At 39.3% G+C, this 22723-nt stretch overlaps 2 protein-coding genes across 4 annotated transcripts; one reads left to right on the top strand and one right to left on the bottom strand.

The window, feature by feature from the left end:
• Positions 1 to 10657: 10657 nt before the first annotated feature.
• zgc:103759 (U8 snoRNA-decapping enzyme) lies at positions 10658 to 12271 on the top strand. 3 transcript variants are annotated; one of them, XM_014164321.2, is made up of 5 exons: positions 10658 to 10851; positions 10945 to 11084; positions 11501 to 11541; positions 11645 to 11876; positions 11965 to 12271. In XM_014164321.2, exons 2-5 carry the CDS (start codon positions 10953 to 10955, stop codon positions 12157 to 12159), a joined length of 600 nt encoding a protein of 199 aa, XP_014019796.1. In that variant the 5' UTR covers positions 10658 to 10851; positions 10945 to 10952; the 3' UTR covers positions 12160 to 12271. The 3 variants fall into 3 exon arrangements, with proteins under 3 accessions (XP_014019796.1, XP_014019798.1, XP_014019797.2); XM_014164323.2 differs by having other exon boundaries at positions 10671 to 10749; XM_014164322.2 differs by lacking the exon at positions 10658 to 10851 and having other exon boundaries at positions 10858 to 11084.
• A 5221-nt stretch (positions 12272 to 17492) lies between these two features.
• fkbp7 (FKBP prolyl isomerase 7) lies at positions 17493 to 21111 on the bottom strand. Its single transcript, XM_014164403.1, has 4 exons — positions 20803 to 21111; positions 20144 to 20295; positions 17950 to 18077; positions 17493 to 17788 (listed from the first exon to the last, which is right to left on the bottom strand). Exons 1-4 carry the CDS (start codon positions 21027 to 21029, stop codon positions 17624 to 17626), a joined length of 672 nt encoding a protein of 223 aa, XP_014019878.1. The 5' UTR covers positions 21030 to 21111; the 3' UTR covers positions 17493 to 17623.
• Between the last annotated feature and the right edge of the window lie 1612 nt (positions 21112 to 22723).

Genomic DNA, 22723 nt, shown 5'->3' with positions numbered 1-22723 from the left:
GTCCCTTTCCTCCTCTTAACTTAGCCTACTGTTCTGACTTGGTGGTGCACATGTAGCCTATAGCCTGTTTTAGAGAAATGTCGTCATTGAATATTGTCATCATTGTCTGCTTATTTGCCCCCTTGATTTATCTTACGCTTCTGACTTGGTGTACAGGGAGATTTTACTGTAAGAATGGCCTATGTTCTGAATTCTGTCGCTGTACATTTCAAAAGTGCTGAACAAATAGGTATGGGTCAATGATGTACAGTGCATTCGGAAAGTACTCAGACCTCTTGACTTTTTCCACATTTTCTTACGTTACAGTCTTATTTTTAAATGGATTCTAATTGTTTTCCCCCCTCATCAATCTAAACACAATACTCCATGATGACAAAGCAAAAACATTTGAAAAGGGAAAATAATTTAATTTGAAATACTTTTGTATTCCCTTGAGTGTTACCTATACACTTTAAAATATATTTTTTATATGAGTGTTAAATTGACCTACTAACAAAAGTCATTCGGTGCGACCATGAATAAAATAAAAACAATTCTGACCAATATTTCAAGCAAAGAGTAAAATATGAATATATACTGCAAAAAGTTTGGACACACCTACTCATTCCAGGGTTTTTCTTTATTTTCACTATTTTCGACATTGTAGTTCAAAATGAGGCAGACGTTGGGACTGGGGATTTGGAGAAGAGAGACTTCAACACTTGAGTTGATATAGCTAACTTTATGTAACTATTCGTTGTTGAGACTGTTATAATGCCACCAATATTGAAAAGTAAGTTACAAATATATAGTTTAATGTTATACAAATTAGATATTAAAACGTTTTGTAGTGGGCGTTAACGGTTTGGCTAACTATTTTCCATTAAAACATGCTGAGGAACAGTATTGTTATGTTAGCTAAATGTGCTCCGCACATTCAAGAAACTAGATGACTAGCTAACAGTTGTCATTTTGCGAATCAATAATAGAGACTATTGGTAAAATATAATTGAGTGAGGTTATTAAAACTTCTTAGAGATTGCCCCTTTTTTTCAATTTTCGCCTAAAATGACATACCCAAATCTAACTTCCTGTAGCTCAGGCCCTGAAGCAAGGATATGCATATTCTTGGTACCATTTGAAAGGAAACACATTGAAGTTTGTGGAAATGTGAATTGAATGTAGGAGAATATAACACAATAGATCTGGTAGAAGAAAATACAACAAAACAAAACGTTTTTTTTCTAGCACCATCTTTGAAATGCAACATAAAGGTCCCACATCTAGCCATCACTCTGGTGTCCACAAGATGGCAGCAGTGTATGAGCAAAGTTTCAGATGGGTAACTTGAAGTATGAGCAAACTACATGACATTTAGTGTGAAGTCACCCAGGTACATTTGGGCAAATCGTGAAAGAGACATTTACATTCACATCACATTTTTCTGCAAGAATATCGGCAAATCTGTATACTTGGGCTTTTCCAGTATTAGTAAACATATAAGTTCAACATTTGCAAAACATCCAGTTTTCATAACTTCATAACTTTCTATATTCTAATAATTTTTTGTCCAAAAGGAAAAGGCTTGCTGTTGCACAAGGTTAACAGCTACATTTTGCGACAGATACGGGGTTACCGTAAATCCCAGCTCATTGGCTATCTAGCTAGCTTTGTTTGACCCCGATTGGTGCTTATTTGACAAAGATACAGTTGATCAAGTGAAGAACGCCCGCGTCATTGGCGTGCCATGAAGGCGTCGCTCTCTGACCACATTTGATGTCCTATAGGATATACTACACCCCTAATGATATAGTGAAGTCTGGGTAAGTTCTAGGATCTCTGAGGAATAAATATGAATGTGATTTGACTGGTTGAAACAACGTTTAGGGTTAGATTTTCACAGATTCCTTTCTTTGCAAATTGAACGAGTGGAAATACAAAATCGATCGTGTATGTTATATGGACCTTTTTAGGACATGAAAAAGGATTTTATCTAAAAAAACTACACTTCCTGTTATCTCTGGGACCCTTTGGATGGTAAATCAGAGCAACATTTCAGAATGTAAGTACACATTTCACCTTCAGAGGTGAATTTATCAAACCTTTCGCGGTGAAAAAAGTGTTTTGTTGTTAGGAGCTCTCCTCAAACAATAGCGTGGCATTTTTTCACAGTAATAGCTACTGTAAATTGGACAGTGTAGTCATATTAACAAGAATTTAAGCTTTCAGACGATATAACACACTTATATGTACCGACGTTTGTTGTTTCTCTAAAATCTGTGATCGTGAAACAAGGCGCTGCATGATTTACAACTGTCCCGTTGACGGGATGCCTATCCCTAGCTAACCCGTTACTATTCTCTTAATACATGTTAGAATTTCTCATGGGCAAGAAGAGAGAAAGAGTAGCTAGCTTGATATATTTACATTTACATTTTAGCAGACGCTCTTATCCAAAGCGACTTACAGTAGTGAATACATACATTTCATAAAAATTTTGTCCTGGCCCCCCGTGGGAATCGAACCCACAACCCTGGCGTTGCACACACCATGCTGGTGTTGCAAACACCATGTTCTACCAACTGAGCCAGTGTATATATACTCTCGATATATACACTATATATACACTGTATATACACTATGGTTTTATTTTGGCCCCCAAAGTTTTCTGAGGCAGTTTAAAATATATATTTTTTGTTGTTGTACATAAAAGACTGGAAAATCAGCTCCAAATGATTTTTATTTAAGAATCTATTAACGTATTCCCATGCATAATAGACACCTGATCGTATACAAATGTAAACAAGGTTGGAATTATTATTTTATTCAAACATATTTGTTCTGGCTTCTTCCAGTCAATTTGCAGTCTACAAATGATTTGTAATTACATTTCGTCCCAAAAGTACTATCCGGTGAAACACTTCAGTTTTCGCTGTGCTATGGTTTTTGGATCGTTAACTTCACCATTTATTTTTGTAAGCTGTGCTCGCATTCTATACATAGCGCATTTCTTTATATTTTTTCCTGTGAGGGGGTAGGCATGCTCGACATGGCCTTCCATGATGCAATCAAAGGAACTAGATCTAAGTAAGAGGACTCTTAGTCCTTACACAATGCCAGTTTTTGCCCAGAGGCTGCTACGGTTTTTGTCAGTGATGTCGTCCATTTCTATAAGACTTGGTTATGGTGGCTTTTAGTCTTGCGGCATGCCTACTTTGCATTTGCCTGTTTTTTGTATGATTTTGACAGCTTCTTTTCCAGGAGCTGCATTCTCTTATTAACGTAACATCTGTATGAGATTAACTTTGTGATATTTTTGTTTCAATGTGTGTGCAATTAATCACTGTGGGTGGATCTTTAATTGCTATGAACTTTGTGGTTGGCCTACTTATTTTTCTACTATGCCGTGCATCTGTTGCAGATTGAGGGGGTGGATTCATGCAATTTAATCTGGTAGGTACTGCCTCGGAGGACAGTGTCTTCCGGAAAGTATCATATGACCGAAATGTATTTTTATTGACAAAGATGATCAATAATCAGAATAAAACACTCTTCAAAGTGCTCCTCGCACACAGTGTAACCCCCTTTCTTCAGGTCCTCAAAGGACTTCTGCAGACTGATATCACTACGCCTGATGTTTCTCAGCCACATCTCCCTCCTGAGTAATTACAAAAGTGTGTTAGGTTTAATCTCATATTTTATTGAATTCAGCTGGATGTTGTTCTTTGCTTCAGGTCTCCTGTTTTATAGTTAATTTAGTAGTGTAGTGGTTTCTATAACATCTGTGGTAGAACATTGTAGTTTGTAGATAATAGTTTATAGTTATGTCCTCTATCCGTGTTATTCACCCTGATTGTTTTTAATAGTACTCTACAGTTAATTTAAACAGCAGCCATGTTGTTTTTTCTCTCTGTGTGTGTAAGAGGAGTATGACGTAGACTCCAGAAGTCATAAGAAAGGCAGCCTTTCTTGCTACTCCTGTAACCAGTACCCAAATGAGGACCTTACATTCTTACTGATCGTGTCCTGCTATAGTTAGTAGTGTATATGGACTCATTCCTTAAATCTGCAGACTTCTGGGGTCTACGTCACACTCCTCTTCAATCAAAACTGACACTCCTCTTTGTGAGACACCACCTTAACAGCCATTGCCTGATTAGAAACACCCCCAATAACGAAGAACATATTATAGAATAAAGACCCACACTTTTTCCTGTTCTATGAAACATTACAATAAAGACCCACACTTTATCCTGTCCTATGAAACATTACAATAAAGACCCACACTTTATCCTGTCCTATGAAACATTACAATAAAGACCCACACTTTATCCTGTCCTCTGAAACATTACAATAAAGACCCACACTTTATCCTGTCCTATGAAACATTACAATAAAGACCCACACTTTATCCTGTCCTATGAAACATTACAATAAAGACCCACACTTTATCCTGTCCTATGAAACATTACAATAAAGACCCACACTTTATCCTGTCCTGAAATATTACAATAAAGACCCACACTTTATCCTGTCCTATGAAACATTACAATAAAGACCCACACTTTATCCTGTCCTGAAATATTACAATAAAGACCCACACTTTATCCTATGAAACATTTTCAGTTGCTGCCCTCTTAAACCCGATAGATGTGTTGAAGCTCTGCTCTAATGCTACACATGATGCATGTCTTTTTTGTACCATTATCCTTTTGAGGGGATGCATGCACAATGTGATCAAATGCTCTACTATCATGGTTTTGATATGTTCTATATGTTTCACCATGTTAACAGGCATTTAATAAATGTACAACCTTTTGAGTTTTGTCTATTTTCTGAAAATGCATATAATTATAGTAGACTATATTTTGTGGTATTCTTACTTAATCTGATCATAGGGCAACAGAACATACCTAGTTGCCTATACAATGTTTTACAGACATCTACCATCATTTAAGAGGTACTTAATGGTGTTCTACAACTTGATAAATGACTTTGCAATGACCCAGTGTCACAAATGGCTTCTATTGCTTGTGCAACATACCCTGATGTGGCCTTAAATGTAATATAGCTGGGCACATTGGTAAACTAACGTTAGCTAGCCATGCTGCCTCATGCTAGTTGTGTTAAAACCAGCTGTAGATTTGTTTCATTACTGATATCTAGCATGTTTTATCTATCAGTGAACATTGCTTTGGTGATTGATTCGATGGGTAGTCATGGATACAGCACTACTGATGACACAACCAACAACGCGTGCCTCACCGCGCGATAATTACTCCAAATGCATCTTTATTATTTATTACATTCCTTTCAACGTCTGTTGGAAACTGGAAAATGGATTTTGCTCCCTTCCATTTTACAGTAAAGAAGGTATTTATTGACGACATATGTTTCTTATCGTGAAAAAAAGTTGATTCACGGAAGGAGTACTAGTATTGAGGAAAACTAGCAAAGAAATCAATTTCTAGCTATTTAAGCCAAGTACGTATTTGTTTTTTGTGAATTAGCTAGCCAGCTAGATATCTAAATGGGACAAGCTAGCTAGCTAGCTAGCGCCAAGAAGAGGATGAAGACTATTTGTGCCTCACTGAATATGCATGACGTTCATTAGGAAAACGCCCACTATCTAGTGCACTCGTCCTTAACAAAGTAATCTCTATAAACAATTAGGTAAGTCAAGTCTACCAAACTTAGTGCACTTTGTTTGTTATAGATTATAGTTTTGGAAACAGAAAACGGTATGGAGATCAAATGTTTAATTGATTAGAAAATTTGCAGAATGTCAGCCCACTGTCGGCAAACGGGCCACTACCAAATATGGTAGTAGAGTTAACGCCAACCGGATGTCTCACATTTATACGTCTGTGGAAATATCTGTCTCACATATCTGTGTGAAAAACTATTAAATAACACATATAGCCACCCTTTACCTTGATGACAGCTTTGCACACTCTTGGCATTCTTTCAACCAGCTTCATGAGGTAGTCACCTGGAATGCATTTCAATTAACAGTTGTGCCTTGTTAAAGGTTCATTTGTGGAATTTATTTCCTTCTTGGGATAAAGGTGTTGTCACAAGGTAGGGTTGGTATACAGAAGACAGCCCTATTTGGTAAAAGCCCAAGTCCATATTATGGCAAGAACAGCTCAAATAAGCAAAGAGAAACGGCAGTCCATCATTACATTAAGACATGAAGGTCAGTCAGTCTGGAAAATTTCAAGAACTTTTAAAGTTTCTTCAAGTGCAGTCGCAAACACCATCCAGAGCTATGATGAAACTGGCTTTCATGAGGACTGCCACAGGAAAGGAAGACCCAGAGTTACCTCTGCTGCAGAGGATACGTTCATTACAGTTAACAGCACCTCAGATTGCAGCCCAAATAAATGCTTTGCAGAGTTCAAGTAACAAACACATCTCAACATCAACTGTTCAGAGGAGACTGGCCTCCACAATCACCCGACCTCAATGGTTTGGGATGAGTTGGACCGCAGAGTGAAGGAAAAGTAGCCAACAAGTGCTCAGCATATGTGGGAACTCCTTCAAGACTGTTGGAAAAGCATTCCTCATGAAGCTGGTTGAGAATGCCAAGAGTGTGCAAAGCTGTCATCAAGGCATCAAATATAAAATATATTTAGATTTTTTTATCACTTTTTTGATTACTACATAATTCTATATGTGTTATTTCATAGTGTTGATATCTTCACTATTATTCTACAATGTAGAAAATAGTAAAAATAAAGAAAAACCCTGGAATGAGTAGGTGTGTCCAAACTTTTGACTGGTACTGTACATGGTCTCAAATATTCAACATTAAAGAAGTTATAAGTTACAGTATAATATGTCTTTGATTTTTCACTTTACACTGGGTGACCCGTCAACTAAAACTTCTGTTAAATAAGGACTGTCAACTACAACTTCTGTTAAATAAATGAAAACCATATAATATTTCACAGAAAGACATTTTTCTCTTATCAACTGAGCTTCTCTCTGCATTTGAGACAATAACGTAATTTAATAGTTTTTTAACATTAACACTGGTTGTACCAAATGATCATTACTGGTCGCATTACTATTTTGTTATGGTGTCATTTTGTAGGCAGATCTCTTTTTCTCTCTCTCTCTCTCTCTCTCTCTCTCTCTGTTTCCCTCTTAAGTAAACATGGTTTCTTATTCAACAACGATGCCTTTCAATCCTTTAATAAAATGCAAAAAAAATGTGACTCAAATGGTTATCACTTAGAAACATTTCATTTTAATGATGTCGCATGAGTACCATCATATGATTTGATCCAAAATGGTGACTTTATGTCTGTTGCACCGAATGATAATCATGAAGGCTATTTTACCGGACAAAAGTATTTAAAACCTTTCTTCTTAAACTGTCTTACCCTACAGACGTATAGTGCAATAAACCCCCCCCCCCAAAAAAAAAAATCATGCCAGAATAAACGTTTGACAGTTTTGTTATGATTTGAGATGTTTTATTAACATTTATATAGATTGCATTCGTCTTAGGACAGTCAACGTTTTAAAAACTTTATAGCACCGAAAGTGACCGTTGTTTTTTCACATTTAACTATTAACTCTTTTAGGACTCAATAAAAGAGAAAGGGCATAATTACATAACTGTCACATGTGCTCCCTCTCCGGCCTCTAGGTCACCAGGCTGCTCGTTATGGCGCACACCTGTCACCATCGGTACACACATCAGCGCATAATGACACTCACCTGGACTCCATCATCTCTTTGATATCCTGCCCTATATATGTCACTCCCTTTGGTTCCTTCCCTTGCTTGTGGTTCTTGTTTTGTATCATGTTTTCATTTATTTATTAAATGAGTCACTCCCTGAACTAGCTTCCCGACTCCCAGCACACACACGTTACAGAATGACTCCTCCCCAAAGCAAAGCATCAGGGAGTGTTTTTTTGTTTTTGTGTTGGAGGTGAGGTCAGGTCCATGTGTCAGAACCGGAGCTACCTGGGAGGCCTCAGCCGGTTTGTCGGATTCCCATGCCTCGACGGGTTCCCCTGCCTTAGCTGGCTCAATGGGTTTCCATACCTCAGCGGGCTTGACAGGCTGCCATGCCTCAGCCCAAAGGTTGCGAGTTTGAATCTAACCATGGACAACTTTAGCGTTTTAGATATATAGTAAGTTTTCAACTACTTACTACTTTTTAGCTGCTTTGCAACTACTTAGGGGGTCTTGACCCAACCAGGCTGTTCTCCAGACAGCGGTAATGCTGGAACATGTCCCAGATACTGTTGGTGGTCATGTAACCTCCCTCAGAACCAGTGACGATTTCCAGGTTCTTACAGTGGGACATCAGCACAATCTATAGAGAGGACAGAAAGATACAGAAGATGGAATTAGATTTAGTATGGAGTTGAAGGGCTGAATCCCAAATTAAAATCCTTGCAGCTTGAATTTTTATCAAAGTGACATCAATGCATGATTTACACAAAAGTCTCAGTCATGTCTAGGTGTTTAACTTTGTGTGTGTGGGAACTAACAGAGTCGATGAGTGTGTATGGGGACTGGACATCACAGAGTGCAGAGTAGAGGGGCAAGCTCAGACGAACAATGTAGTCCATCCCTGCCTCGAAACACTGGTCTGGGGATGTCACAAAACACTGCACTAAATCACACACAAGAAAAGTGTGTGCAAAGAAAACACAGGCATGTAATACTTATATCCTACACTGTCCCCTGAGAACAACTGCAGTGTGAGAGAGTAAAAATAGAAAATGTTAGGAAATGTCACAGAGTTCAGTTGGAGTTGAAAAGTGTTAACATATTAGTGTCCGATTCAAGGTAACTATCCATTTTAAGACTGTTGCTGTATCGAGAGGCTGCTGTATAATCATTTAGCCAAATAAGTGATAACATACTAGGTGGAACTGAGGCGAGCTGTACCAATCCACGCCACTCGTCAGTCAGTGAGTCAGTATGGCTCATTATTGAACAGCTTGCTATCATTTCATGCCCCTCCCTCATTGTGGAGAGCTATCCTACTATAGATTTTCACTTAATCCCTTACCTAACCTACTTGTACACATTCAGTATAGAACCATCCTCTGTATAGAACCATCTTTCTAACTGAATAGACAGCAGTTAGTCAAAGACAATAACATGTCATTCTCTCTAAATGACAACTGTCTTAATTAACAATGCCTCCATGCAACGTAAAATCAATTCGAGGAAGTTTCAGTACCACTAATGATTAAGTTACGGGGGTGAGCGATAGAAGTCATGGTTACCTGCAGGAAGTCCCTAGAGTGCTGTGCATAGAAGAGGGGCCAAGGTACTTGGAACAGAGTGGACTCCTGTATCTCCCATCTCTTCCAGCTAGGCAAAGACCAACTTCCCCACCACATAGTGACAGTGGGCCTGCATGGAGAAAGGGATGGAGAAAGAGAAGATGGAGAGAGGACATTGTTTTTTATTGTAACTGCACAAAAACTGTCAGAGTAAAAGTAATCAAATCTGTATTTTAAATAGACTATCTCAAAGTGTGCAGTTAGTGGTTTACAATATTGGCTATTTAGTTTGGAGTTTGATGACTCTTGGCTCCCCCTCACCCCATCTCAATCAAGGGCCTCTTCCCCAGTAAGGGCCTTCCGTGTCTGTTCTCCCCCTGCCTCTCCATCCTCTGCCACTCCCTCCCAGTCATGCTGGTCTTTCAAGTCCTCATTCCATACTAACCCCTTGATAACTTAGCTAGCTAGCTAAAATGCTCTTGGTTAAATCAAACATACTGGTAAATTTTATACGTGGTTAAATATTAACTAGCTAGCTGCTAGCTGATGCTAACCTAGTATGCCTAATCAATAGCCTGATTTAATAACAAAATATTGAAATCATAGTTGATTAGTTAGGTTCTTGACTGAAAAACATTCAATATTAATTTGAGAGCAGAGATTTTTGTTTTGTTTTGCAGAGATACTGTACTCTCACAAATACACTTCATCCCCACATGGATTTCTCCTCTCTCACCAAAAAATATTTGCTCTCGCAACTGTAATCTTTTACTATAATTTTATTAGCGGTTTTATTTGCCCCTGGCCAAATGGGCCAATGAGCGAAAAAAAAAGTTAACATTGGACACTGGTAATATTATTAATCTACAAGTTATGCTCTTAACCTGGCAACATGGGCCTGGGAGGCTCACAGGGATATTGATATCCGCAGTATTCCACCAATTATACATTTTTCAACTCAATACTTATTGTAATTCCCCCCTTTTATTGTTGTTGCATAAATGCACTATAATTTCATCTGTAAAACTGCAAAGTGCTCTCAGCCTCATGGTAAAATGTGTAGAATTGCAGGAAATTAGCTTGAAAACAGATTGGTTCTCTCCGATGCCAAAGGATGGGACTTCCCAGGCCAGAGACTTGGTTTGTCTAGCCCTGCACTGCCAAAGTCATAGTAAAACTCCTTGTATGCTATTTTTATTTAACTCGAGTTGTGTTCTGATTATGAGGGGGTCCCCGATTCATTTGCTATCACAAAAGGGGTCCCAAGCCGCAAAAGGTTTGAGAACCCCTGCTCTTCTGTACAAGCAGATGCCACTGGTCAAATGCTCTCAGTGGGAGCTAAACTCCAGCCCTCCAGGTGGCGATATAACGCCTTATCCTGATTTCAGATAACCCATTTCCCAACAAGGCAGAAGCTTCCTGCTTCTGGTTGTAAACAGAAAGGATTTGCAGCTGGCTGTGGTGGTCCACACTGCACAGGCCGGTCATCCACACTTTTACAGTAGCTGTATGTAATTACAATACAATATATGATAGAATCTCCAAGACTTGAAAAGAGGGACAGATGAAGGTGGAACAGATCTATAAATTGGAGTAGCAGAGTTTGGTGGTGTGTACAGTGTGTATGTATAGGCAGCAGCATGGCCAGTGGACAGCTGTACAGAGGGAGAGTTAATGTGTATGTGTGTGTGTGTGTGTACAGGCGGCAGCATGGCCAGTGGACAGCTGTCTAGAGAAGAGGCGTTGGCGTGTGTGGGGTGCAGACATGCGTGTCACATATTGCTCTATGCAGACACAGAAGCTCAGCTGTTCGAAGAAATCCCCATCAGACACATTGTACTGGTGAGAGAGCAGGGTGTGTGCGTGCACGTGTTAGTAATCTCCACACTCAGAACCAAATCTCCTGGGCACACTGGTCGGTGGCCAGCTATATTTTGCCTGTCATGAGAGACTAGTGTTATACCCTGACTACACCGCTCGCATCGCGTGGTAATACTATGAAAATGTAGACGCCAATCACCATATAAGTTCAAAGATGAAAAAGCCTGGAAGGAGGAGAGATGACTAGAAACAATTCGCTTGACCGTTTTATGTGTGGATTAATTGTTATATATTGTTATATATTATATTGTTATATTTTAACCTGCGTGTCATGATCACGTTTGGTGTAGAGGGACAAAATAAATTGATGCACGATAGCGCACGCGCGCAGCCGGTTTGGGTTCCGTGTTAGTTACTGCATTTATCTCCCTCCACAGATGCAGATGCGTTTTGATGGTCTGTTGGGTTTCCCTGGCGGGTGAGTGATGTCATACAGAGAATATTACTCTAGACTAGTGGAAGGGACGGGTTGGGATTAAGAATACTGTATATGTGCTCTGACATCTGACCTTTGACCTTAGTCTCGTTGAGCCGTCCGAAGAATCCCTAGAGGAGGGCCTGAGCAGGGAACTGTGGGAGGAGCTGGGCTTCTCACTGTCAGTCACCGTGGAGGACCATGTGTCTTCCTGCCACAACCCTTCCTCCTCTTCCTCTCACCCCATTACTCACTTCTATGCCCGGAGAATGGAAGAGAAAGAGATCAGGGAGGTTGAAAAGGCAGCTGCTAGCACAGCAACAGACCATGGCCATGAGGTAGCATTTGTGTGTACAGTATGTCTTTACGGCATTCCTTGCATCCTATCTCCCCGCTACCTTCTCATCGCCTCCTCTTCTCTTCCAGGTGATGGGGATGGTCCGAGTTCCTCTCTACACACTAAAGGGAGGAGGAGGAGGGCTCCCCTCATTCTTGTCCCACTCCTTTATTGGGAACTCTCGCTCTCAGCTGGAGGACGCTCTAGTGCGCTTCGGCCTGGTGACACCCGAGGAGCTACAGACAGCACTCAAACACGCAGCGCAGAGGAGAAAACAATCTTAGGGGGGGCAGCCTAATCTCACACACAATGTAAGAAATTACATTAAATATGACTATTTCCTGTTAGTATGTTACACACAGTTCTGTATTATTAAATTGTATAGCTTAATCTATATACAGTTGAAGTCGGATGGTTACATACACCTTAGCCAAATACATTAAAACTCAGTTTTTCACAATTCCTGACATTTAATCTTAGTAAAAAATCCCTGTCTTAGGTCAGTTAGGATCACCACTTTATTTTAAGAATGTGAAATGTCAGAATAATAGTAGAGAGAATGATTTATTTCTGCTTTTATTTCTTTCATCACATTCTCAGTGGGTCAGACGTTTACATACACTCAATTAGTATTTGGTAGCATAACCTTTAAATTGTTTAACTTGGGTCAAACATTTTGGGTAGCCTTCCACAAGCTTCCCACAATAATTTGGGTGTATTTTGGCCCATTCCTCCTGACAGAGCTGGTGTAACTGAGTCAGGTTTGTAGGCCTCCTTGCTCGCACACCCTTTTTCAGTTCTGCCCACACATTTTCCATGGGATTGAGGTCAGGGCTTTGTGATGGCCACTCCAATACCTTGACTTTGTTGTCCTTAAGCCATTTTGCCACAACTTTGGAAGTATACTTGGGGTCATTGTCCACTTGGAAGACACATTTGCGACCAAGCTTTATTTTCCTGACTGATGTCTTGAGATGTTGCTTCAATATATCTACATAATTGTCCTCCCTCATGATGACATCTATTTTGTGAAGTGCACCAGTCCCTCCTGCGGCAAAGCACCCCCACAACATTATGCTGCCACCCCTGTGCTTCACGGTTGTGACGGTGTTCTTCGGCTTGCAAGCCTCTCCCTTTTTCCTCCAAACATAACGAAGGTCATTATGGCCAAACAGTTCTATTTTTGTTTCATCAGACCAGAAGACATTTCTCCAAAAAGTATGATCTTTGTCCCCATGTGCAGTTGCAAACCGTAGTCTGGCTTTTTTATAGATACTTTTGTACCTGTTTCCTCCAGCATCTTCACAAGGTACTTTGCTGTTGTTCTGGGATCGATTTGCACTTTTCACACCAAAGTACGTTCATCTCTAGGGGACAGAACGTGTCTCCTTCCTGAGCGGTATGACGGCTGTGTGGTCCCATGGTGTTTACACTTGCGTACTATTGTTTGTACAGATAAACGTGGTACCTTCAGGCGTTTGGAAATTGCTCCCAAGGATGAACCAGACGTGTGGAGGTCTACAATTTCTTTTTCTGACGTCTTGGCTGATTTCTTTTGTTTTTCCCATGATGTTTAGCAAAGAGGCACTGAGTTTGAAGGTAGGCCTCGAAATAAATCCACAGGTACACCTCCAATTGACTCAAATGATGTCAATTAGCCTATCAGAAGCATCTAAAGCCATGACATAATTTTCTGGAATTTTCCAGGCTGTTTAAAGACACAGTCAACTTAGAGTATGTAAACTTCTGACCCACTGGAATTGTGATACAGTGAATTATACGTGAAATAATCTGTCTGTAAACAATTGTTGGAAAAATTACTTGTGTCATGCACAAAGTAGATGTCCTAACCGACTTGCCAAAACTATAGTTTGTTAACAAGAAATTTGTAGAGTGTATGTAAACCTAATACTTCAATCTGTAGCCTCCATGTTAAATAATGTAATGTACACAATTAACCACTAGATGGGGGACAGAACAAGGTAACTCCTGGGCCTGGTTTCCCAAAAGCATCTTAAGGCTAATAAGTTAATTGTTAGAACCTTCGTAGGAGCATTGTTAAATCTCCGAGCTGTTTCCCCAAATCCATAGTTATTTACATTGCACTTTTAAACACTCGTAATTTAACGCCTGCCTAAGACCACTCGTAGAACAGCTAAGTGGGTCATTAGAGGTTTTTTGCCCTTCCGTGTCACTTTATACAAAAGATCTCTGCTAAACATCGAATCACATGGTTTATCCACCTCTGGGACCGCCGATAACTTCAGAAAAAAGCTTTGATTTGGGAATTCTAAATTCCAACAGAACAAAGTGTATAAATCAATATCAAATATTTCAATGCCCTTGGACACGGGAAAAATGGGTCACCTTTTTTTAACACAAATGCTACCTATTTCAAAGTATGGAATGACCCTGTGTAGTGGTTGTTTAAGAGACGATAATAATACGTTTAGCTAAAATGAAATACAAAGTTGCCAATGTCTTTTCAATTGATACAAACAAGTGATGTACACTGAGTATACCAAACATTAGGAACACCTTCCAAATATTGAGTTGCATCCCCCCGCTTTTGCCCTCAGAACAGTCTCAATTTGTTGGGGTATGGACTCTACAAGGTGTCGAAAGTGTTCCAGAGGGAGGCTGCCCCATGTTGACTCCAATGCTCCCCACAGTTGTGTCAAGTTGGCTGGATGTCCTTTAGGTGGTGGGATCATTCTTGATACACATGGGAAATTGTTGAGCATTAAAAACACAGCAGCATTGCAGTTCTTGACACAAACCGGTGCACCTTGCACCTACCATCATACCCCGTTCAAAGCCACTTAAATCTTTTGTCTTACCAATTCAACCTTTGAATGGCACACATACAGCGGCTTGCGAAAGTATTCACCCCCCTTGGCATTTTTCCTATTTTGTTGCCTTACAACCTGGAATTAAAATAGATTTTTGGGGGATTTGTATCATTTCACTTACACAACATGCCTACCACTTTGAAGACGCAAAATATTTTTTATGAAACAAACAAGAAGTAACACACACACAAAAAAAAACCACTTGAGCGTACATAACTATTCACCCCCCCAAAATCAATACTTTGTGGAGACACCTTTTGCAGCCATTACAGCTGCAAGTCTCTTGGGGTATGTCTCTATAAGCTTGGCACATCTACTGGGATTTTTGCCCATTCTTCAAGGCAAAACTTCTCCAGCTCTTTCATGTTGGATGGGTTCCGCTGGTGTACAGCAATCTTTAAGTCATACCACAGATTCTCAATTGGATTGAGGTCTGGGATTTTACTTGGCCATTCCAAGACATTTAAATGTTTCCCCTTAAACCAGTCGACTGTTGCTTTAGCAGTATGCTTAAGGTCATTGTCCTGCTGGAAGGTGAACCTGTCTCAAATCTCTGGAAGACTGCAACAGGTTTCCCTCAAGAATTTCCCTGTATTTAGCGCCATCCATCATTCCTTCAATTCTGACCAGTTTCCCAGTCCCTGCCGATGGAAAAACATCCCCACAGCATGATGCTGACACCACCACGCTTCACTGTGGGGATGATGTTCTCGGGGTGATGAGAGGTGTTGGGTTTGCGCCAGACATAGCCTTTTCCTTGATGGCCAAAACACTACATTTTAGTCACATCTGACCAGAGTACGTTCTTCCATATGTTTGGGGAGTCTCACATGCCTTTTGGCGAACACCAAATGTGTTTGCTTATGTTTTTTCTTTAAGCAATGGCTTTTTTTCTGGCCACTCTTCCATAAAGCCTAGCTCTGTGGAGTGTACGGCTTAAAGTGGTCCTATGGACAGATACTCCAATCTCCGCTGTGGAGCTTTGCAGCTCCTTCAGGATTCTCTTTGGTCTCTTTGTTGCCTCTCTGATTAATGCCCTCCTTGCCTGGTCCGTGAGTTTTGGTGGGCGGCCCTCTCTTGGCAGGTTTGTTGTGGTGCCATATTCTTAAATTTTTTTAATAATGGATTTAATGGTGCTCCGTGGGATGTTCAAAGTGTCTGATATTTTTCTATAATCCAACCCTGATCTGCACTTCTCCACAACTTTGTCCCTGACCTGTTTGGAGAGCTCCTTGGTCTTAATGGTGCCGCTTGCTTAGTGGTGTTGCAGACTCTGGGGCCTTTCAGAACAGGTGTATATATACTGAGATCATGTGACACGTAGATTGCACACTGGTGGACTTTATTAAACTAATTATGTGACTTCTGAAGGTAATTGGTTGCACCAAATCTTATTTAGGGGCTTCATAGCAAAGGGGGCGAATACATATGCACGCACCACTTCCATTTTTTATTTTTTTGAATTTTTTAAAACAAGTTTTTATTTTTCACTTCACCAATTTGGACTATTTTGTGTATGTCCATTACATGAAATCCAAATAAAAATCCATTTAAATTACAGGTTGTAATGCAACAAAATTGGAAAAACGCCAAGGGGGATATATACTTTTGCAAGGCACTGTACACAATTCATGTCTCAAGGCCAAAAAAATCCTTCTTTAACCTGTCTCCTCCCCTTCATCTACATTGATTGAAGTGCATTTAACAAATGACCATAGCTTTCACCTGGTCAGTCTTATGGCATGGAAAGAGCAGGTGTTCTTTGTTTTGTACACTGTATAAGAAGATGCTTCAAATGAATACCAGGATGACTGCATTAAAATATAAATACAGGCTATAGCTCATTTCAATCATATTGAAATACATTTCATGTTCAATCAATGGAGTTCTATTTTGCTACTTGTAGGTTAATGTCTGTAATTTGTCTCAATATAGTTCATGTGTAGCCTAACGTAAATTGATTTAGTGCATTATAGAGTAAGCATTAGAATAAGCCGCCTGAATATTTGCAGCCATAGGTGATATCTTTCTAGGAGCTGATCCATTGTCGGTATTGAGGAATAATTATAATATTAAAGGTAAGATTTGAATGGAGAAAGCTGATCCGAGAGCAGCATTGCCTTTCTTTCGATCCTATCAGTATCGACACATGCCTGAGCGAACGTTGTAGGAAAGATGCATCGTTGGCCAGTGGCGCAGGGGTCTAAGACACTGCATCTCAGTGCCAGAGGCGTCACTGCAGTACCTGGTTTGAATCCAGGCTGCATCACATCCGGCCGTGATTGGGAGTCCCTTAGGGCGGTGCACAATTGGCCCAGCGTCGTCCGGGTTTGGCCGGGGTAGGCCGTCATTGTAAATAAGAATGTTCTTAACTGACTTGCCAAGTTAAATAAAGGTTAAATAAAAAAATTAACACTCATAAGCCTAAATTCAATCATTATCGGGGGACTGGAACTTGTTCAAGGCAGGCAGAGAAAAATGCCTGCTCGGTATTAACATGGTGCACTAGAGCCAGCAGTGGAGTACTGAGCAAAGGTTTACGTAAAATTTCTCCAGACTTTGAAGGACAACCGCAGTGAGTCCCAACACTCTGAAATTCTGCCATTATGCACAGCAACAGTGGAGAGATCCTTCTCCAAGCTCAATTTGACTCATCTTGATGGTCAAAACGGAGAGTCATAAAGCAAGGGCGAGGGGCTGGGATTGTTTGTGTGTGTGTGTGTGTGTGTGTTTAGCACTTCAATGAAAAAAAGAATAGACAATTGTACAATTTAGTGGTTTTATTAGTCAAACTGCAGCCAAATCAGCATCTGTGGAATATCCACTGTTTGTAGTGTGTAAAAAACAATAACAAATGTACCCTCATACTGTAAGTCAGTGCAGCCATTGCTGGGTCCTAGAGCTCATCATGTTCATAGACATTGTATTCCTTCACCGTTATCAATCCATCTCTATCGTGGTCACTCTTCTGGAACACGTCATTCACCATTCTCTCATAGAAGGAGTCTTCACGAGGTTTACTACCATCTCTCTCATACTCCACCTTGAAGTAGAATGTCATCTACAAAACAACAAACAAAACATGGGTTAGTCCTTCTCTGAACAATGGACAATTTAATTGAAGACATGATGCATGACCACCCCAGACTAACATTGTTCAGAAGAAGGCTGTCTTCTTCAGTTTCTTTGCTCAGACTTGTGAATATGGATGAACTAGCATACCTCATCCCTAGTGAGAACCTTGTCGTCATCCAGGTCTATATCTCTGAAGGACTCCAGGCTGCGTGGCCCTTTGGACACGGAGTAGAGCTCCACTTCGAAGATCAATGTAGCATTGGGTGGGACAGGACCTAATAAACCAGACCAATTGTTAGTTTTATTTCTTATTCTTTTTTTACTGCATTGTTGGTTCGGGCTTGTAAGTAAGCATTTCACTGTAAGGTCTACATCTGTTGTATTCGGCGCATGTGACAAACAAAATTTGATTTCATTTGAAATGCATTACAGCAATATTCTCCCCAACGTGAAAACAAAATAGTAACATCTGATCACAATGGCAACACTCCTTGGACTGACTCACACAGAAACACAACTGCAAACATTTAATACTGTAATGACATCAATGTTTTCAGACGGAATAACTTCATTTCCAATTTGACATTTCTAGTTTATTAGCTATAGTAATGAATCCATTCCTTTCTCCTTTCCAGCAGTCATAAATGTTAATATAGTTCATGCCATTGCCATGCCAAGAAACATGCAAAATATTTCAACACACGGCATGCATTCATGGTAGCTACTCCCTCTACAAGAAAAATGATTCAATAAAGAGTGGACCAGCTGTAATCCTAATCCCATTCCAAGCCACCACTGTTCAAGATTTGAAACATGCATGCAAAGCTGCTATTTGATTATCAATTGTATGCTGTGAATGCACCATATGCCCAACATGCTTACATGCCAAGAGGAAGCAGTGCAGTGTACACTGTCATGGGGAGGAAATTCTTCAAAAAACTGCTGTGGAAATAAGACACAATAAGCAAAAATGAAGAAATAGGTGTTAGTTCAAAAGGATTGAATGAATGTCCCTTGAAATTAAATTAAAAGTTGTGAATTGTTTATGTAAAATGTTGGCTTTAATATATTATTACATTTCTTATCACATGAAACCACACAAATCAATATATGTATGTATATATATACACATACATATGTATATATACATACATACATAGAGTCTGTGTCTGTCTATATATATATATATATACACACACACACATACATATGATATGGATATATATACATACACACAGAGTCTGTCTATATATCTCACACACGTGTGTGTGTTATATATACAGACAGACAGTCTGTCTATATATCTCACACACGTGTGTGTGTGTGTTATATATACAGACAGACAGTCTGTCTATATATCTCACACACGTGTGTGTGTGTGTTATATATATACAGACAGACAGTCTGTCTATATATCTCACACACGTGTGTGTGTGTGTGTATGTGTGTGTGTATGTATGTATGTATGTATGTATATATATATATATATCACACACACACACACACGTATGTGTGTGTTATATAGACAGACAGAGTCTGTCTATATATCTCACACATATGTGTATCTGTGTGTGTGTGTGTCACACATATATATATATATATATATATATATATATATATATATATATATATATATATATATATATGTGTATTGTGTGTGGGGGGCACACACATACTAATATATATATATATGTGTGATATACAGACAGATATAGATACATACATACATACACACACACACACACACGTGTGTGAGTTATATATCAGACAGACCAGTCTGTCTATATAACACACACGTACGTATGTGTGTGTTATATATGTATATATATATATATATCACACACACACGTGTGTGTGTGTTATATATGTATGTATGTACGCATGTATGTATGTATGTATGTTGTATATATATATATATATATATACACACACACACACACACGTATGTGTGTGTTATATAGACAGACAGAGTCTGTCTATATATCTCACACGTGTGTGTGTGTGTGTGTGTGTGTATGTATGTATGTATCTATATCTGTCTGTATATCACACACATACTAATATATATATTAGTATGTGTGTGACAGACAGACAATTAAAATATATATATACACATATATATATATATATATATCTGTCTGTCTGTCTGTCTGTCACACACTAATATATATATATATGTGTGTGTGTGTGTTATATATAATTAATATATAAGGTCATTTTTGGACCATATTTCTGTCTATGAAGGCTTTCGGCTCAAGAGGCAAAGGTTCTGTATGGCCTCTTTAAGCGTCACATTAATGGCTCAAATATTGCACATATGATTATTCTGCCCCCATCTTACCTTTTCCTTTTTCTCCAAAGGCTAGTTCAGGTGGAACAGTGACTTTGCGTTTCTCCCCAGCACACATGTCATTCAATGCCATGTCCAGGCCCTTGATGATTTGACCGACTCCCAACACAAACCACTGAGGATGTCCAGCTTTGTCTGAGCGGCTGAAACACAAAAAGGAAAATGGATAGATGCATTAGGTGCACTCAACTCATGGTACAGTAGCTCTATATAACACAATATTGAGTTTGTCACCGTCTTACCATGGTATTGTCCTGAAATAATAGGCACATTCATTAACTTTTAAATGAGCCATGAGCTTATCTGCTTAATTTGAGAGGTTACATGTCAGGGCCATCACTCAGCTATACCAAAGTGGATGGGTTGTCTTTTTGTCTAAAAATCCAGGATTGTGGCTTTACGCTGTCACTGGATATCTGTCTACAAGTTTTTGATAGAATAATTATGCATTTACCAGCTCATGTCTGTTTTCATTGATGGATCTGATCAGTAGAAAATCATTACAAATTATTTTATCAAATAGTTTACTACCAAAATCGAGCCTTTCCTGGCTCCTACATTATACAACTCAAATGGTGTGCAAATCCATTTGTTTTAACAAAAATATTACATTGTTGATGCCATTTTATATGTAAATCTGGGACACTTACCTACAGTAGAACTGAGAACCGTCTTTAGCAAGATACCCATCGTAGTGTGCATTCATTAGGTCTCCCTTTTTGCTCTTTTTTGAGCAGTCCTCTGGCGTGAATAACACCTCTATCTTCACATCATCGATTGACGCAACTGCAACTGTAACATCAACAATGACATTATAAATCTGTAGACATAAAAAGAAGTAAAGCACAAGAGATTTCGGCAGCAGCATCATCATCATGTCAACAAACTGTATGCGTGGCACCAAAGTTTCGCTAGGAGCGCAAAAAACGTCACTTCTGGTATGCAAGTGACGACCTTCTTTTTCTTCTTCTTTTTCTTCTTCTTCTTCTTATTCTTCTTCTTCTTCTATGGTATAATGGCGGTCCGTAAAGAAACGTTTACGTGCATGCCGCCACCTACTGTTTTGGAGTGTACGATCAATCATGGTTTGCCCAATAGAGACCCACAGTTGTGTCGTAATATCCATAAAACCTAGCGGTCAAACAGAGAAATGGTTCCAATCGTTTTTCCACCATTAATTTTTCCCATAGAGGATTTTAGACAAACTTAAAATAAGGACTGTTTCATGTAGGCTTACCCTGGCGTGACATTATAATAACCATGTAAATCTTTCTCGGACATGGTTACTTGTATCAATATATTGGTCTCTATTTACTCTCAGTTTTAAAAAAATGCTAATTACCTTCAAAGTAAACATCATGAAAAACTACAAATCCCTGCAAGCTCCTGCACGTCTTCTTTAGCTGACACCTTTGCTAACAGGTATTGTGTCAATTTAAAACTTGCACAAGACAGTACACTGAATTGTCCATTTAAAGAAATGTAGCCAATTTACTTATTTAGCTAACATGAAATAGTTAATCCAGAGATTCTTACCTTTGCCTCAATTCAGCAGTCTCATCCAGATCATCATGGTATTTGTAGCTATTTATGATAGTTACATTAGCAGATAATTACGTGTCTAATTTTGGGGGGGTAAATACAGGCGAATATATTGAAAAAGTCACCTTGTCCTAGAGAGATTTACATGGTCATCAAAACATCACGCCACAGTAAGACTACATGAAACAGCCCTTATTTTAAGTGTTTATAAAATCCCCTATGGAAAACAATGAATAGTGGGAAAACGATTGCAACCAATTCCCTGTTTGACCGCTAGGTTTTAGGGGTATTATTACTCATACTGTGGTACTCTATTCTGTAATACAAAACAAATAAAATCCATATTAACTACCCTCCCCCATCCCCAAAACCCTCCCAACCTCTTCAAATGTTCCCTCTGTCATGCTGAGACATTCCATCCTTAGGATTATTCAACATTTCAAAAATCATGTCGACAGTAACATCTGTTACCCCTAATAACTCTCTTGCCATATCCACAAAAATCTTTAACCTGGCATTTATGCTTTCCACAATCTGAGTCCTGTTGATAACCTTTCCAATGAACGCTATGAAGTAAATGTAATTTACTGTAAAGTGTCCATTGACGCAGCATATTTATGGGAGCAAGATTTCTGAACAGGTCTCGAAACCATGTCAGGACTAGTAGAAGCACCAGTTCTGACAGTAGGTCCACTTACTACAGGAGAAGCCATGGTAGCTCCATCAGTCCACCTAATAGTTCCACCAATCTGTTTTACAGCCTCTGCATATGAGACATCATGAGTGATTCTATATCTCTAGGCCTGCCTAGCCTCTCTCTGCCCTTACAAAAATGAATTTTTTGTTGCAAACTTCCCGCAAGTTTGTGGCAAATTTTCTACAAACTACATTGTGTGCCACAAAATGTTGCCAGAAGTGTTACATTTGCAGAAAAGCTTTGGCAACAATAATATGTATTGCAGCTAGTGGCAAACAGTTTGCCAGAGATTTTTTTCTGACAAATAAATCTCCCGAGATTCTATTTTAATC

Source organism: Salmo salar, chromosome ssa21 (genome assembly GCF_905237065.1).
Source record: "Salmo salar chromosome ssa21, Ssal_v3.1, whole genome shotgun sequence".
In the NCBI taxonomy this organism is placed as follows: domain Eukaryota; kingdom Metazoa; phylum Chordata; class Actinopteri; order Salmoniformes; family Salmonidae; genus Salmo; species Salmo salar.
The sequence above is the reverse complement of the archived record's forward strand: the minus strand, read 5'-3'. Positions and strand labels throughout refer to the sequence as shown.